This window comes from Diadema antillarum, unplaced genomic scaffold (genome assembly GCF_040938485.1).
Source record: "Diadema antillarum isolate AM-2024a unplaced genomic scaffold, OU_Dant_1.0 seq00000341_RagTag, whole genome shotgun sequence".
In the NCBI taxonomy this organism is placed as follows: domain Eukaryota; kingdom Metazoa; phylum Echinodermata; class Echinoidea; order Diadematoida; family Diadematidae; genus Diadema; species Diadema antillarum.
This window is the reverse complement of record NW_027271354.1, coordinates 1,024,218-1,040,021: the sequence shown is the minus strand read 5'-3', so window position 1 is coordinate 1,040,021 and position 15,804 is coordinate 1,024,218. Positions and strand designations below refer to the sequence as shown.

The 15,804-nt window shown below is 38.3% G+C and overlaps 2 protein-coding genes across 3 annotated transcripts in view; one reads left to right on the top strand and one right to left on the bottom strand.

Moving 5' to 3' along the window:
- Window positions 1–3,210: 3,210 nt before the first annotated feature.
- LOC139730884 (mitochondrial potassium channel-like) lies at window positions 3,211–5,072 on the bottom strand. The gene is made up of 2 exons (XM_071641759.1): window positions 4,756–5,072; window positions 3,211–4,056 (listed from the first exon to the last, which is right to left on the bottom strand). Exons 1-2 carry the CDS (start codon window positions 5,029–5,031, stop codon window positions 3,250–3,252), a joined length of 1,083 nt encoding a protein of 360 aa, XP_071497860.1. The 5' UTR covers window positions 5,032–5,072; the 3' UTR covers window positions 3,211–3,249.
- Window positions 5,073–5,358: 286 nt separating this feature from the next.
- LOC139730895 (copine-8-like) overlaps window positions 5,359–15,804 on the top strand; it is a 35,688-nt gene continuing 25,242 nt past the window's right edge. For both annotated transcript variants that reach the window (XM_071641771.1, XM_071641770.1), the window contains exons 1-4: window positions 5,359–5,541; window positions 9,260–9,300; window positions 10,402–10,448; window positions 13,884–13,987. In XM_071641771.1, coding sequence (XP_071497872.1) covers window positions 5,471–5,541; window positions 9,260–9,300; window positions 10,402–10,448; window positions 13,884–13,987 — 263 coding nt within the window. In that variant the 5' untranslated portion in view covers window positions 5,359–5,470. The remainder of the gene's footprint in view (window positions 5,542–9,259; window positions 9,301–10,401; window positions 10,449–13,883; window positions 13,988–15,804) is intronic.

Genomic DNA, 15,804 nt, shown 5'->3' with positions numbered 1-15,804 from the left:
TTCCATTCAATAAAAAAGAAAAAGAAAAAAGACAATGTAGGAACATGAAAATTACTATGGCAACAGGCGGAGTTCCTGGAGAACTCATCGGCTGTTGCTGCAGTAGTTTGTAACGATTATATACAGAGAAGCACTGTTGCGACAAGCTTGCTTGCAACGAGGTACCTCTTTTAACGAGGTGAATTCAGCAGTCACAATTTTCAACTCCTGTATTTAGCTTGTCGCATTATCATGATTACAACTGCACCAATTACAACAAAGGAAAATCAGTGGTCGCGATGACCTAGTTATAACCAGTTTTCCCTGTATCTCACCAAGAATGTGTTGTGAGTCCTTGTCACTGGCCTTAGACAGTCCACCAACGTATCACATGCTCTGTCACAGTCCATATACAATGCAGTAGTTCATTGGCATACATTGAATTCTCCAGGATATGCACTGTTGTCTAATAGTGTGCTTTGCTGGAACTTGCCTGGAAGACTATTAGCATGTTTGAAAGTAAGAATGCTATTTTGTGGGTCACTCAGTGTAACAAAAATACATTGCAAATACTGTTGAGATTTAACAAAATCCATACTAGACTATCAAAGCAAGTAGCATTACTTGTCCTACATCATGATGGAAAGAAAGTCATATCATGCTAGTTGAGACAAGATTGTCAATGATAAGAATATGAACCCACACCTTCCATAGTCATACTAATTTGACCCTAACTAGCAGTAATTTGTACATCTGAAAGTTGACAATTCGAGCTCATATAAGCATACAATTTCTTTTTTTCAGGTCCATAATGTATTGTGCAATTAGTGGCATGAAGAAAACACATGGAAAATGTCAGAATGGTAAATACAGAAAATCATAAACAGAAATACAATAGCATGGGATTTCACCATATTTGCAAGAGAGAATGAAAATGACATGATCAGCAAAATTAAAAGCAAAATATTTTCAGCACTAGCAGGTCTGCATTTCAACACAATATTCATGAATCAGATGAAAATAAGACTTTATTTGCCAGAAACAATATGAAGAAATAACAAATAATATGTACTGTGCATAGTAAAATATCAAAAAAAGATAAATAACACTTCTGAAGTGGAAAATAATTTATTGTGGTACAGTAAAATTTGCATATATGTGCTACATATTATTTGCTCAAAAATGTTGTCTTTGACAAAGACCAGTAAAGTGAGTACATAAGGTCTAACTTATGAACAGAGAAACATGTATGAATATATTGCATATCATACTGACTTAGTATAACAACCACATCACATAGTTAGCAGATGTCCAAACAACAAAATCATATAAATGCGAACTAACACAAACTCACCTTCATTATCAAAGAAGAGAGCTAGAATAACTGAGATAAATGTATGTAGAAAAACAGAAAAGGGGGGGGGGAGACCTGGGTTCCATTGTAATGACATTCACGTCCAATCAAAAGACTAAAAAATTCAGCATCATTTCCTGTAGTCATCTATCTGACCCTTTTGCACTGTTTGTACACAAATTCATCTAATTTGAAAGCGTGTATCTGATGCATTACTGCACTTCAAGTAATCAGAAGGCATCAAGACAGACAACACCCTGACCCTTGGGCAGCTAAATACAAGTCTGTAATGCCACAAACAATTTGCCATAATGGAATAAACAGCAGACTTCCATGCATCTGTGTATCACTCTGTGTCTACTATCAATTTCAAGTAGATTGCCTACAAGTAACAGCGCAAAGGGATCGTATAATTTTGGTTGAGACCTAATTTTAAGTTTCTAACATTTCTAGGTGAGATAATGAGAAACCTCTTATGAAATATCACAGAGCATGTAATTCCATGAGGAATTCAACGTTTATTTGATGAAAAGTGGTTTTGAAATGGCTGAGATATCCAAAACAGAGCGATTCAATAAAGTGTGGAATCCACATTTCATTATGATCACTTTGCTTTACTTTGTTTTTGGATGTTTCAGTCATTCCAAACCTGATTTTCATCAAATAAACTTTGAATTCCTCATAAAATGGTATGCTCTGTACTATTTCAAAAGTGTTTTCTTGGTATCTCACAAAAAGAGCCCAATTCTCATCTCCACCAATACTGTACTATCCCTTTTAATGACTCACACATTTTACGAAAAGCTTGATCCTGGACACAGCATACTCCCACACCACGTCAGAATTTGTTAGTAACTTCCTGCTTTAATACGAAACACTTATAAATGTGCAGTATTTTATAATGCTAACCTGCTGATTTAAGATCTCATAGGACTGTTTCAAGCGACAACACTTCTCCTTATGGTACTTATCCATGCACAATTTCATTGAAATTCTGAACTTTGAATATCTCTTTTCCCTACAAAACAAGAAATATGTCAATACAACATACTACATTGCAGCTATGTGCTTGACATCTCTGACACACTGACCAGGTCCCTCTTGTGGGAGAACTGTGTAGCTCTTGTAAAAAAGTGATTAAAAGGGAGATTGACGGAGGGTTTGTCAATCCCAGCTTATCCAAGCTTATCCCTTAGATCCCTATTGGCATGTACTTCATTTGTATCAACCTCTCCCCCTAAAATCCAGAAGAGTGAATGGGCATTACCATAGAGAAAAAAAAAAATTCACAAGTCTTGTGATTTCATGATTGTGAAAATGCTGTTTTCATCAGTTTTGATCTGAATTTCATTGAACATCAACACCAGGAAAACATAAGAAATCCTCATAAAAATACAATGAGCACTGGGACAAAAGATTCCATACAAAACTAGCAAAATATTCAGGCACACATACAATACAGAAACTTAATATTAAAAAAAATGCTATGCATTTTGATCAGCCCAAAGAGCTCTTTGGTTAGCCAAATACTCTCACAATAAAGAGCTTTTGCCTGTGCATTACAGCAGTCACATAGTAATAAGATGCATATCTTTTCATTCTCGAAAATAAAAGCATTTGTTTTGTCACAAATATATCCTTGATATTTCATCCTTTTGATTGAATACAGTAAAGCAATCACACATTTTAGAAATATGTTAATTCAGAGTCAACAAGTACTTTCATATTACTGTATGAATGGTTCATAATACATTAATTCAAAGAACTTTTCATTTCTGATGAGAACTTGTCCAAAAAGAGATACAAATCCTCTTTCTTCCACATGCAATGCAGTCTACCAAAATTACTACAGATCTATTGAAGTGAAGATGCCTCAGTAGTGGAGGAAAAGTAGAAGTGGCAAGATTTATTTGTTATCATTTAAATATACTGTAAAGAATAGGTAGTGTCAGGGCGAAAGCACCATAGATGAAAACCACCGTGGACAGCGTGCTCATCTTCATCTCCCACTCCAGCTTTTGTTCTGTGTCGCTTAGCAACTCCTCCAGGGTGCCGGTATCGGCAGTCATCCCAACATCCGACATCAGCCGCAGACCCCGGACCTGATCAGCCAGCCTGCTGTTCCTTTCACTGATGAGCTTCTCAATGGCCGCAAGTTGTTGCCCCAACACCTCATCATTCTTCTTCAGCGTATCATTTAAGACATTCTTGAGATTCTTATGGCGGGAGGCCTCCTCCTCCTCTTGTCCAAGCGACTTCTTTAACTGCTGCAGAATGGCAGCCAGTTCTTTGCGGCTGCTCTCTGACCCGAAGTCCCCTGTACTGAGTTCTGTGACCATCATCCGCAATTCACGCATGCGCCTGTGATTGGCAATGCTGGACCCAGCGATCCCTATGAGCGTGCCCACAATGGAGCCAATGATGGACCAGTACTTTGTGCGCTCTTCCTGCGCTCGCTGCTTTTCGTGGCTCTCGCGGACCACGGCTGATAACTGCGAGAATGTCTCCCTCTCCTTGGCCTCCACCGTGGAGAACCATTCCTTGAGGCGGGTCTCATTCTGCAGCATGCGGTGCTCCTCTGTGGCCAACTCCAGAAACTTGGGGTCATCTCGTGGAGTGCGGTCGAGCTTGCCACGGATTGTGTGCAACTCTGCCTGGAGTCCATTCACTTGTTTGCTTGCTTCTGCAACATTTCGCCGAGCTTCAAGAAACAGTTGTTCCACCTAGCACATTGAACAAAGAAAAAAACTGCACATCAACTTGACAATTGTTAGAGATTGTTTCAAACTGAATCCCCCCCAAAAAAAAAAAAAAAAATATGATATTAGATATGTGAGGATTAAAAATGATATACATCTTGAGCTTTACTTTCCATCTAAACTTCAAATAACTTATACTTATATATTTATGCTTTGTGTGATGATAAAAATAAGCAAGTAGAGAAATGCAAAGTTAATTTACCTTGCCACCATGCCGTAATTGTTATGTTATGATAACAAATTTATGTACCGGTACTACCAAGGCGGTAGTAAATTTGCAATAGATCTACAATCGATCAGAATACTAGAATAGGTAGGAATATTTATGAAAATTTACTGACCATTCGAGTCTAATAAAATTTTACAAGTTTACCCTTTGATTCCCAATGCAAATGTACTGAATTCTATAACAGTTAGTAGTGCGAATTCAATTTAAAAATGACCCATTTCATTTTTGTCTTCTTTCCTTATTTATTCTCTAACTGTTTTAAGTGTTAGACTCTAAATCATCAAACTCAAAGAAAGGGCAGGGCTGCCTATTTGCAGCGTGACTTGAGCTGAGAGCAGTTATCTGCGCATTCCTGCAATATTTGGAATTCGTTCATGCATTTGTTTCGTAGTAGATGCACTCAACAATAGCACTAAACGCTCTTGATGTTTTACCTCTGCGACTCGATTTTGGGCAGACTTGACCTCGCTAATGCCGATGAATTGCTCGTATGCCTTCATAAGGCCTTCAGCTCGGCCGTAAGTTCCGGCGTGCATTCGACGATCGGTCCGGTGAAGACAGCTGATCCTGATCAGCCCGGCACCCATGCATCCTCCATCCCTGCTACGTGGTGAGAAGCATGGAATTAGCCTAATGAATGTCAGTCTTTTGTTATACAATCGTCGGGACATTTTTGCTTCTTTTGTTTCTCGGCCTGTGAAAATTAGCATGGGCAAATGTAGTAATAATTACACTAAATGACATCGACTTCGTACAGGTAAGGTTACAGGCTCAGGTCACCAACGCACGAAGTCACAGACGTCATCATCGGCATGGATCGTCTCCGACAATTTTGCTCCGGAATAAAAGACATCCTGATTGGAGAGAAATCGTCACCAGTGGATATTTTGTTCAATTAGAGCCCTTGTAATGAAAAGTGGGCGCGGCCAGCGCAATCTCGTGCACATCTATCTAGCAGTACACACATCATTTACGTACGCATCATACATATTGCAACACTCAAGTTGTTTACAGCATTGATTGGCAGACTTGGCAGATGAGTTTTGTGGTGACTGCGCCCTAAAGTAACATCTGATTATGCTATAACCATCAGCTACAGTTGCGACATCTGTTTCACCGAATTGAGAATAATAACTAACTGCCAGCAAAATGTCTAATACTTTCCAGCCAGGCACTGCGGCAGTGGCAGCAACGCAAGTGGAAATTTCGATTTCATGCAGGTAAAACACGTCGAGTGCAGTCCCATTAGCTTAAATTCGTGTTATGTAGTGAATATATTTAAATTAATACAATCAATACTCTATAGTCTACTAGACTAAATGTCAATACTCAATAGTAATAAAATTCAATATAAGATCTCGAGCTAGGACCTCTAGATCTAATTTATGTTATGTATATTTATTATCATTTCCTGGCCTGTCTGTGCTATGTGTATGTGGTGCGCTAACTGCGACCAGCAGCCCCAACGTACAACGTACAGTGTTGGGGCTGCGCCGTTTTGGCATTGAGATTTTAATGTTGTACCAAACGGATGCCGTTCCGGCGCTGTATTTCCTTAATTTTTCAACAAAAACTACTAGGAATACTTACATGGGTCGATTAAACCTAAATGATTCACATCGGCGACTGTTTGATGCATTTCATTGCTTATGATGCAGAAAATACTGTCTTATAAGGCAAATATCTTCAGCTCATCGATGCTCACTAAAACTCACAATCACTTGCACATGCGCATGTATTCAGTCGGTCCATTGACAGCTGTATCGCTCGCTACATGATGCATATTCATTTCACCTTATATGCACCGTGCGATGATGCATTATTCATATCCTTGAGCATCCGTAACGGTGACGTCACTGTTCACGCATGCGTAGATGTGTACAAATGGATATACACGTTCAAAATAGCAGCAAAGCTCTCCACTAGGGCCGGCCGCTTACTCCTAAAAAATGTGGAAAATTTTGCAGTTTCCAGATAAATTGGTGAGAAGAAACAAAGCAATGGGGTAGTGTATATTTCATTTTTTATTGTCGCTGTGTTTATGATAGAAATTTAGCCATGGTTTATTTGTGAAGTTGCCGTATATGTGGCAATAGGGAGTTGTTCGTGATTCTCACTTGAAAGAAACTGCGAGGTAGCCGCCAGGACCCCGCCGCAGAGCGGCGGGTCTCCGGGGCTAGTGGTGCGCCTGCCTGTCCCCTGCTGCATGGAGTAGCTTAATCAGTCCAAGAAACCCGCTCATGAGGACCGCTCCCGCGTACGAGGACTGCCCCGACTCATGAGGACCGCCCCACGCCTCATGAGGCCAAGGGGGGAACGCCTCATGAGGCCCTTTATTCACTTCTATTCATCTCACATCTGACGTATAAATTGTTGCATCCAATCGGTCGGATCAGGCCGCTAGGTGCGGCAGTCTTGCATTGTGCGAATACACTGGCGCCCGTGTTTTGATGGGCGCTCTACATCGGTGGATTAAAACTTGATTTTTGAAAAAAAAAACAGACAGGATTTTTTCTTCTTTTCATCATGGATAGTGGACATGTGTGTGTAACAAAAAGTTACCGTGCAAAGTTGCGACAATTTATACGTCAGATGTGAGATGAATAAGAAGTGAATAGGGGGCCTCATGAGGCGTTCCCCCCTGGGCCTCATGAGGCGTGGGGGCGGTCCTCATGAGGCGGGGCAGTCCTCGTACGCGGGAGCGGTCCTCATGGGCGGGTTTCTTGGACTGTAATTAGCCACAGCCACACGAGGCCCTATCCCACGGGAAACTGAAAGAAAGTAAAATTTAAACTAAATTAATGCCTAAGGGGCAATTGTGCACTTTATGGCCCTATATTATCGGTGCGAGATTTTACCCTAATCGAGCAGTGCGTGCGAATTCGAGTTCCTATCAGGCACCGCGGTTCGACAGCGGGTCTTCCGGCACTGTACTGTGTACATGTGTGTGAGATTTCGTGTTGGGATGCATGCAGTGTGTGTGAATGTGTCAACGTGCAAGTGCGTGATGAAAGATCTTACGGTACGCCACATGGTTGCTCTAACGCCCTTCCCTGCTGCCTGTGCGGCGCGGCGTCATCGAGCACGAGTTGTGCATTGATTGGCACACAACTGGAACGCAACGAGTGGTAAACTTCCGTGCTTCAATCATGATTTTAAATAAATGAATTTTGCGTGATATATTAAGCAGGGTATCACTAATTAAACCTATTGCGGAGGGCATATGTCCGCTGCGGCCTTGGCGGAATTATTCTGTAAAATAATGATTAAAAAAACACAAAATCTTATCTCGATTCATCAGTCTGTTAGTGTTTATTTCGTCTACACAGTCTACCAGACGCCGTGCGAAGTGTGTGTAGCTACCGATTTACAGGCAGCCACTACATGGACACACACACACACACACTAGCGCAAGCCTCACCCGCATGGTTGGTTTGCGCGATCAGCTAGCTCCGCAGAAGCGCCATGAGTGAGGCGGGCTTTTAGTGACCTTATCACTTGTCAAACGGTGTTCCATACAGCAAGAGAAGCTCGCCAGCTGCTCAGTGCGGAATGGTTTATGGGATATCACCTTAGCACACGGTGAATGAGGTACCGATAATATAGGGCCGTAAAGTGCACAATTGCAAATTGGTCCATTCCATGGAAAGGTTGCATTTTATGAAAATCAAACTATTGAGTATAGATGATTAATGAAGCTTAATTAGATGATCTGGTTTTGTTTACTCAAAGCAGCCTTTCACAACGGATATTTTGATACCTCATTTGTGAACATCGGTGAATGTGGAGTGGAGTTATGTCCGAAAAACCTTCATTTTTCATGAAAATTGCCAATTTTTGCAGAATTTATGTATGATTTCTGATACACTATTATGACCATAATACAGCTGGTGTAATTCTCAGATGGCTTATTTTCTGAATGTTCTTTGGTCATAGATTGGTTTTATGATGTTCTAGAACTTGTTCCGGCATCAGTAAATATTATTCTCTCAATCTCAAAATGTGGTAGTTGATAGCGTCCCATAAGTCACGTTTTTGTGTCCCATCAGTCACACTGGTTTTCCCTATCCTGCTACTGTACCAATGAGTAGATATTCATACCACTTGGCTCAGGGTAAGCACCAACCTTTTGCTACATTCAGGAAAGAAAATATCTTTCCAGAGTCTCTGTGTGTAAGAATATTTTAGAACTTACTTTCCCATGTGAAAAACGGTGGTCCTCAAATGTCCCATAAGTCACGACAGCAATTTTTCGTTGCTGTACGTAATGCAATGATACTTTTCAAACTAAGTATGGTGTTTTCATAAACTGTGATATGATGGATCTAACCATGAACTGAGAAAAATGCATTTGATGCAACTATTTTCTCAAAATACTGGTTTGAAATTGCCGACAATTGTCACTTTGTCCCATAAGTCACAATGGAATTGACCAATTAAGGATAGGTGCCTAGACTCTATTAAATTTGAATTTAAATTTACTTAACCTTATCCAAGTGATGTAAATTATTACTTTTGCATTGTCATTTTGTCGTTAACGTTTAAACGATTTGTTCAGCTTATGATTAATGGCTCATGACCTTGTGAATTTTGAAAGAGAAATTTCTGGGTTTTTTGTTTGTTTGTTTGTTTGTTTGTTTGTTTGTTTGCTTGTTTGTTTTTAACAAAGAAGAACAACCACAATTAACATCATTGAAGATTTGATTATATTAATATTTATGTAAGATGTCCATATTAAAACATGACAAATCTTGTTTCTGCTATTACAGAGCAAATACTAAGTTTTAGAAACCTGTATTGTTTCTGCTATTGTGTTTTGCTAATAACCTTTGTACAAATATACCGATATTGTATTATCAAGTGTCAGTAGCACAAGATTAAGAAGGGCTACCGAGAAATCAACTGAATGGTTTATGTTACTTTGTTTTCCACTCACAGGAACCTTAAGGATAAGGATGTACTATCAAAGTCAGATCCATGTAAGTCTCATCTTACTCTGCCTAATGCAGCATACTATGTACAATGAATGTACCTTTTCTGAATACCGTACCTGAATGATGTGACATAATGAATTATAATAATTGTCCAGAGTTATAGAAACTACAGTGTACCAGTGGTTACAGTGACTAATTGTGTCTAATCTGAAACAGTTACATCTTGTATTTTAAAAAGTCTGTGTCTGTTGGTTGTTATCTTTTAGTGCATAAAATGTGTATGTAGTACAATGATATTTAATGATTTATTAAACTTGCCAAACAATGATAATTGAATTTGAAATCTTTCAGTTTTCATGACCCCATGCTCTACAAGGAAATGTAATTTGTCTCACGTTATTTCAGAAAGCAAAAAACAAAAGCTACATCAGAAATAATGCTGTTTAAAGGGACATGCCGGAGATACCCAGTTTCAGTATAAAAAGAACAGATGTGATGTTAAGATTCAGTCAAGTGTAATGAGAGATTACTGATAAATTGTAAACACAATCAATCAATTTTACAGCATAGTATGCATCATGTAGAAACCAACATAAGTGTACTTTCCAATTGCAAAACAGTTTAAATTTGTATCAAACTCACGCTTTTTGCACAATCAGTTCTTAATACACTTTCTGTGTAGGTAGATCACTTTATTAGTTTTCTCATTGATTTATGTGATTTTATCCAGGTATCATGGTCATGGATCACATTGTTATTGTGACAAATTATAGATTTCCCCTTAAAAGAGTACATGGTCATATTTACAGTGTAGATTCATCAGAGCCCAGACACTAGGATGCTAATATTGTAAAAGCTATCTTGCTCTTCATCTTCTTTCGTGGCCAGATAGTGTTTAGTTTGAGCTGGCATTAAATTCTTCTAGAATTCTCCTTCAAGGGGTAAGGATAAATCATAGAGCCTAACAGTCTTATTGTTTATACTTTTTCTAGTCACATGTGTTTAATGTAGAATGTGATAAGTAGAATTTGTCTTATGCCGATATTTCTTTTTCTCATGCTGTTTTTCTTTTCTTCATTTCATGGACAACTTTCATGTTTGTACTGATCATTTCAAGTTTTCCTTATTTCTTTCTTTTTTCTTAAGTATGTGTAATATACACAACAACACTGGGATCCAAACAGTATCATGAGGTGAGCACCCATGTAGTCAGTGGGAACTTTTAGTTTGCACCTTTTTTTTCTTTCTAAAGTAATGTCATATTGGAACAAAAAGAAATACCATTCTTTTCTTTGACACTGAATAGTATTAAATGTCAGAGAAGCTTGGAGTCAAATTATGCCATATTCCTATCATCTGTGAACATGAGATGTAAGTCATCATGTACATGTATGAGGCCGCATGTTTTTATCAGATATCAAGGCAAAAATATTTGGACAGATTTATTGCACCATAAAATGAAAACTCTGTAAAGAAATCTTACATTTTCTGTTAATGTGTATACATACAGTACATGTGCATACTTTTTTGTTTCTTTTTCTAATGGCTCACAATTCTCTTCCCCTGGAAAAGGCAGGGTCTTTGTTTGTTTGTTTGTTTGTTTGTTTGTTTGTTTGTTTGTTTGTTTGTTTTTAATGGTCTTGGCAAAATAAAAGTCATGGATGTGCAGTAGATGAAAAGTGACAAAATGCAGTGACAATTGTTCTTGATAGATGGTGTAGATAAAACCTGGGAGCATTCTTTTCATTATAAATAGTGAGGATTCCTAGCTTGCTGTTTGCTTGGTTAACTCAGGGAAGTGGGAAGAGAACCTCTCACATTGGTTTGATACATACCAATGAGTATTTTGAAATCAGAGCAATACGTTGAATTCATACTTTGTTTTTGTTTTTAAAAAATCCTGGGACAATGGCCCTTAGCCCTAGTTACAAGTCATCTGCTTGTTGCTTGTTGTACAATTGTTGTAAAATGATTTGATTTAAAAGGTTTAGAATCTCCTTTCTTGAACATTTGTCAGAACTACTATGGAGCTGAGCCAAGTCTATCTTGTGTCGACCTTTAAAAAAAAATGAAGCAATCAAATTATACATGCAACCAGCATTTCATCTATATTACATCACACTTTCTGCTTGAAGCACCTTTGCCTGGTCATTAGCAAAATGTCACTGTACATTGTTTTTGTATGCTGCAGCTATGTCAAATTATGCAAATGCTAGTGGTTAATTAGATCTATGTGCATAATGGGTACTCATAAAAGTTTGATGATGCACTGTGTGTAAAACGGAAGGCAATGAAGTGTGCAAATGTTATTTTCAAATCAACAAATTTGTTCAGTAATGGTGAATTCATCACAAACTGGTATCCAGATACCCCATCATTCATTTGCTTTTCACTATGGTTATCATAGTGCAATGCAATGGCATAGGTTTACAAGCTCCTAGATCATTCACACATGTGTGACTCATACATCCACTTCTTATGCGTGTGTACTCAAACACATGTACAATGTATGCAGTGCTTAATTGGCAATGCAGAGCTCGAGACTGAAACCAAAACCCATAGAGAAATGTGGATTGAGTGAGAGCAGCAACATTAGTAGAGCACATCAGTGAAAATTTGAGGAAAATTGGACAATCGATGCAAAAGTTATGAATGTTAACAGTTTTGGTGTTGGAGCCACTGGATAAGGAGACTACTTGAGTTTATGACATCCTCACTGGACATCATGCATGGACAACAATATGAAGGAAATATAAAGAAAATTCAACATGCTTTCACTTTTCTAGCGTAATGAAAAAGCACTTAACTAACTGCTTTTAGAAAGCAGGGGGAATAATTACCGGTAAGTATCCTTAACATTATGTCAGTATCAAGTTGACGAAATGTGTAATTTTCATGAAAATTAAATTTTTGTGGAATTTTCTTTATATTTTCTTTATATTGTTGTCCACAAATGATGTCATGGATTCTAGTAGTCTCCTTATCCAGTCATTACAACACCAAAACTTTAAAGTTAATGACTTTTGCATCTAGTGTCCAATTTTCCTCAAACTTTCACTGATGTGTTCTACTAATGCTGCTGCTTTCACTCAATCCACATTGCTGTTTGGGTTTTGGTTTCCTCTAATCAATGTACAAAACCTGTATATTATGTTCATGGTACACAAAACTAATTGATACAAAATCTTTGTGTTTTTTTTTCTTCATCCAAATTTGAAAAAGAAATGGATTTTCTTCAGAAAAAGATGAAAATTGATGTGACCTCAAAACAGAGAATTGTATCTATATATCCATATGAATACCTAAGTTTCAGCAGTTCTTACAGTGGCATTTTCATGATAGCATTTTTGTTTCAAAATATGAATAATTTCTTTTCATATTTTTCCCTTTGAATAGAGAGGGTTAGTGCTCTGAATTAATTGTAATAATGGTCATCCAACATACAGCTGTAGTTGCCCCAGGGAGTCAGGTACATACATGTATCTGGTTGGCTGTTTGATTTGTTTGTTGTTGTTTCTTTGTTTTTGTTTGTTTTTTTTTCTTCTTTTTTTTTGTTGGGTGTTTTTATTTTTTTGGTTGGTTGGTTGTTGTTGTTGTTTTTTTGTCCCCGCCGAACGAGTTCGAGCAGGGGACTATGAAACGGGCTCCGTACGTGTGTGTGTCCGTCCGTGCGTCCGTCCGTGTGTGCGTCCGTGTGTGATCAAAATGTTCAAAATGCTACTCCTTCGCCATTTCTAACCCAATTTTGATTCTGTTTGCTTTATATGATAGCACTACATGGGAGCTTTGAAACTTCTATACAGAATTTCAATTGTGACCTTTGACCTTGACCTTTGACCTATATTGTACATTTTGCTTCAAAATGCTACTCCTTCGCCATTTGTAACCCGATTTCAATTCCGTTTGCTTTAAGTGATGGCACTAGGTGAGGGCTTCAAAACTTCTACACAGAATTTTGACCTTTGACTTCTTTGACCTTTGACCTTGATTTTTGACCTATATTGTATATTGCCTACAAAATGCTACTCCTTCGCCATTTCTAACCCGATTTTGATTCCGTTTGCTTTATGTGATGGCACTAGGTGAGGGTTTCAAAACTTCTACAGAGAATTTTGACCTTTGACTTCTTTGACCTTTGACCTTGATTTTTGACCTATATTGTACATTTTGCTACAAAATGCTACTCCTTTGCCATTTGTAACCCGATTTCAATTCCGTTTGTTTTAAGTGATGGCACTAGTAGGTGAGGGCTTCAAAACTTCTACACAGAATTTTGACCTTTGACTTCTTTGACCTTTGACCTTGATTTTTTTACCTATATTGTACATTGGCTACAAAATGCTACTCCTTCGCCATTTCTAACCCGATTTCGATTCCGTTTGCTTTATGTGATGGCACTAGGTGAGGGCTTCAAAACTTCTACATAGAATTTTGACCTTTGACCTTCATCTTTTTACCTATATTGTACATTTTGCTACTAAATGCTACTTCCGGCGGGGACATATATTACGCACCGCGTAATTTCTACTTTTCCTTGTTTTTGTGTGTGTGTGTGTGTGTGATCTCACAGTACTGTCAATCTTGATATTTTGAGGGATAAATGCACATTTTCCTGATCTCTTTCCCAGTACCAAAGAACAGAGAGGATCGAAAACTCCCTCAACCCAGACTTTGTCACCAAGGTCAACCTCACCTATCTCTTTGAGGAGTGCCAGAGGCTGAAATTTGAATTGTAAGTAACTTCCCTCATTTAGGTCCACCTGACTTCACAAGTTCTCAGGGCTCGACACTAACATTCTTCTGTAGTAGCCCGTTAAGGCCACAAAAATCTTTGGATTTGACATTTTGGTGGCCCGAAAAAGAAATGTAGTGGCTGAAATGAAAGGAATTGTAAGATTTCATCTGATATTTTAGCTACTTAATTGGGTCGCCAAAAGATAACCTTTTTCGAAATTTGATGGACTGACATCAATTTTTAGTTGCCCCAGGCTACCAGGCCAATGCCGATGTCAAGCCCTGGATCTGTTCTTATCTGTTTCCCAAATTGGTTACAATGAATATCCATGTTAATAAATATAAATCCTGTTGTTAATTCCTGTGAAATGTCTGATGTAGAGCATTGTACAACAAGTAGTTCCCTCAAATATACCCCCACCCCCCCCCCCCCCCTTAAAAATGTCACAACTGCCTTAGGGATTCTGTGAAATGTAATAATCAGTAACCTACTCTAATGTTACGGGTGAAAGCCCATATCATTTTATTTTTCATTTAAAAGTTACTTTATTTCATATTTATCAACCCAGCTCTATTTTGGAGCCACTCCCAGTATTTAGGAAAAAGAGAGTTACAGTATATGGTTTCTCTGTTGATTTTGAATAGCCTGGCAGCTGCTTTTACTTGCATTATGGACAACATGTAGCTTTCACTATATGGCATCCATACGGCCCAAACTGACCTCACACCAGCATCACAAAGATCATTTCTCATAGAAAAAGGTAGCCCATGTTAGCAGGCCCTCCCCACTGTCCCTCCCCTTGTGAATGTTACACATGCATTAAATCACAAGTTTGCACAGCTTGACTTGATTTGAGCGCAAGCTACACTACCAACAGAATGTAGCAGTAAGAGGAACAGAATGTGAAAGATTTTGAGCAGGTTTCTTTTCTCAGATAAGGTATCTTATGGTCTTTTTTGAGGAATTACTGTAAAACCATAAACATTCGGGGCTTGAAACGCTGGAATCGCTGACCATGATGGTGTATAGCTTTATACTGGCATTCAGTGCATTGTGTAGCAGACAAAAACTTTCATGGTTTAACAGTAATGAGATATTAATAAAATTGTGAATTTAACTGTTGCATTGTGAATAATCTCACATGGAATATGTGATGTATTAGGTTGGCAAAGTGTCATTACGTCAGGTCTGCAAACACAACCATTACTATGTGAAACCTTAAATTACTTGGTAATGACAGAGCTGCTTCCTTCCTGAGGGAAGCACAACTGATTTCTGCTTACCTTAATCACCAGTCAGCTTTATACAATTGCCTGTGGGCCAGCATTCTTGGTTTTTCACCCTATCTAATCATAAAATAATATGTTTACTGTATAGGCTCTTATTTTTGCATACAGTTATTTAAGTGAGTATTAAAGGAGGCCACAGACAATTTCTTGAGATGTTGTTTTCACGAACTGACACCGACGCTATCGCGAGTGCACTATTACCCTGGTTCACGCCAGCATTTTACGTGTTAAATTCGCGATCAAAAAGTGATTTGCGAAATTTGTGACTTCAAATTAAACCCTCACAAAAATAACAGCTTATACCGTACTTAATTTGTATAGATTGCAAACTTAAGTGAAGCATCCACAAATATCATGTTTAATCAGATTCTGTTGAATTCCTTATATGCAATACAGACGAGTTCCATTCTCATTTGATATATTTTGTACCTTCAGTGTACAAAATAGCATTTATGTGCTCAACATGTGTGCCTGCCCCTTGATTTGTGACTAAGTAAGCATCCAGTGGGCTCATGTCATGTTTAA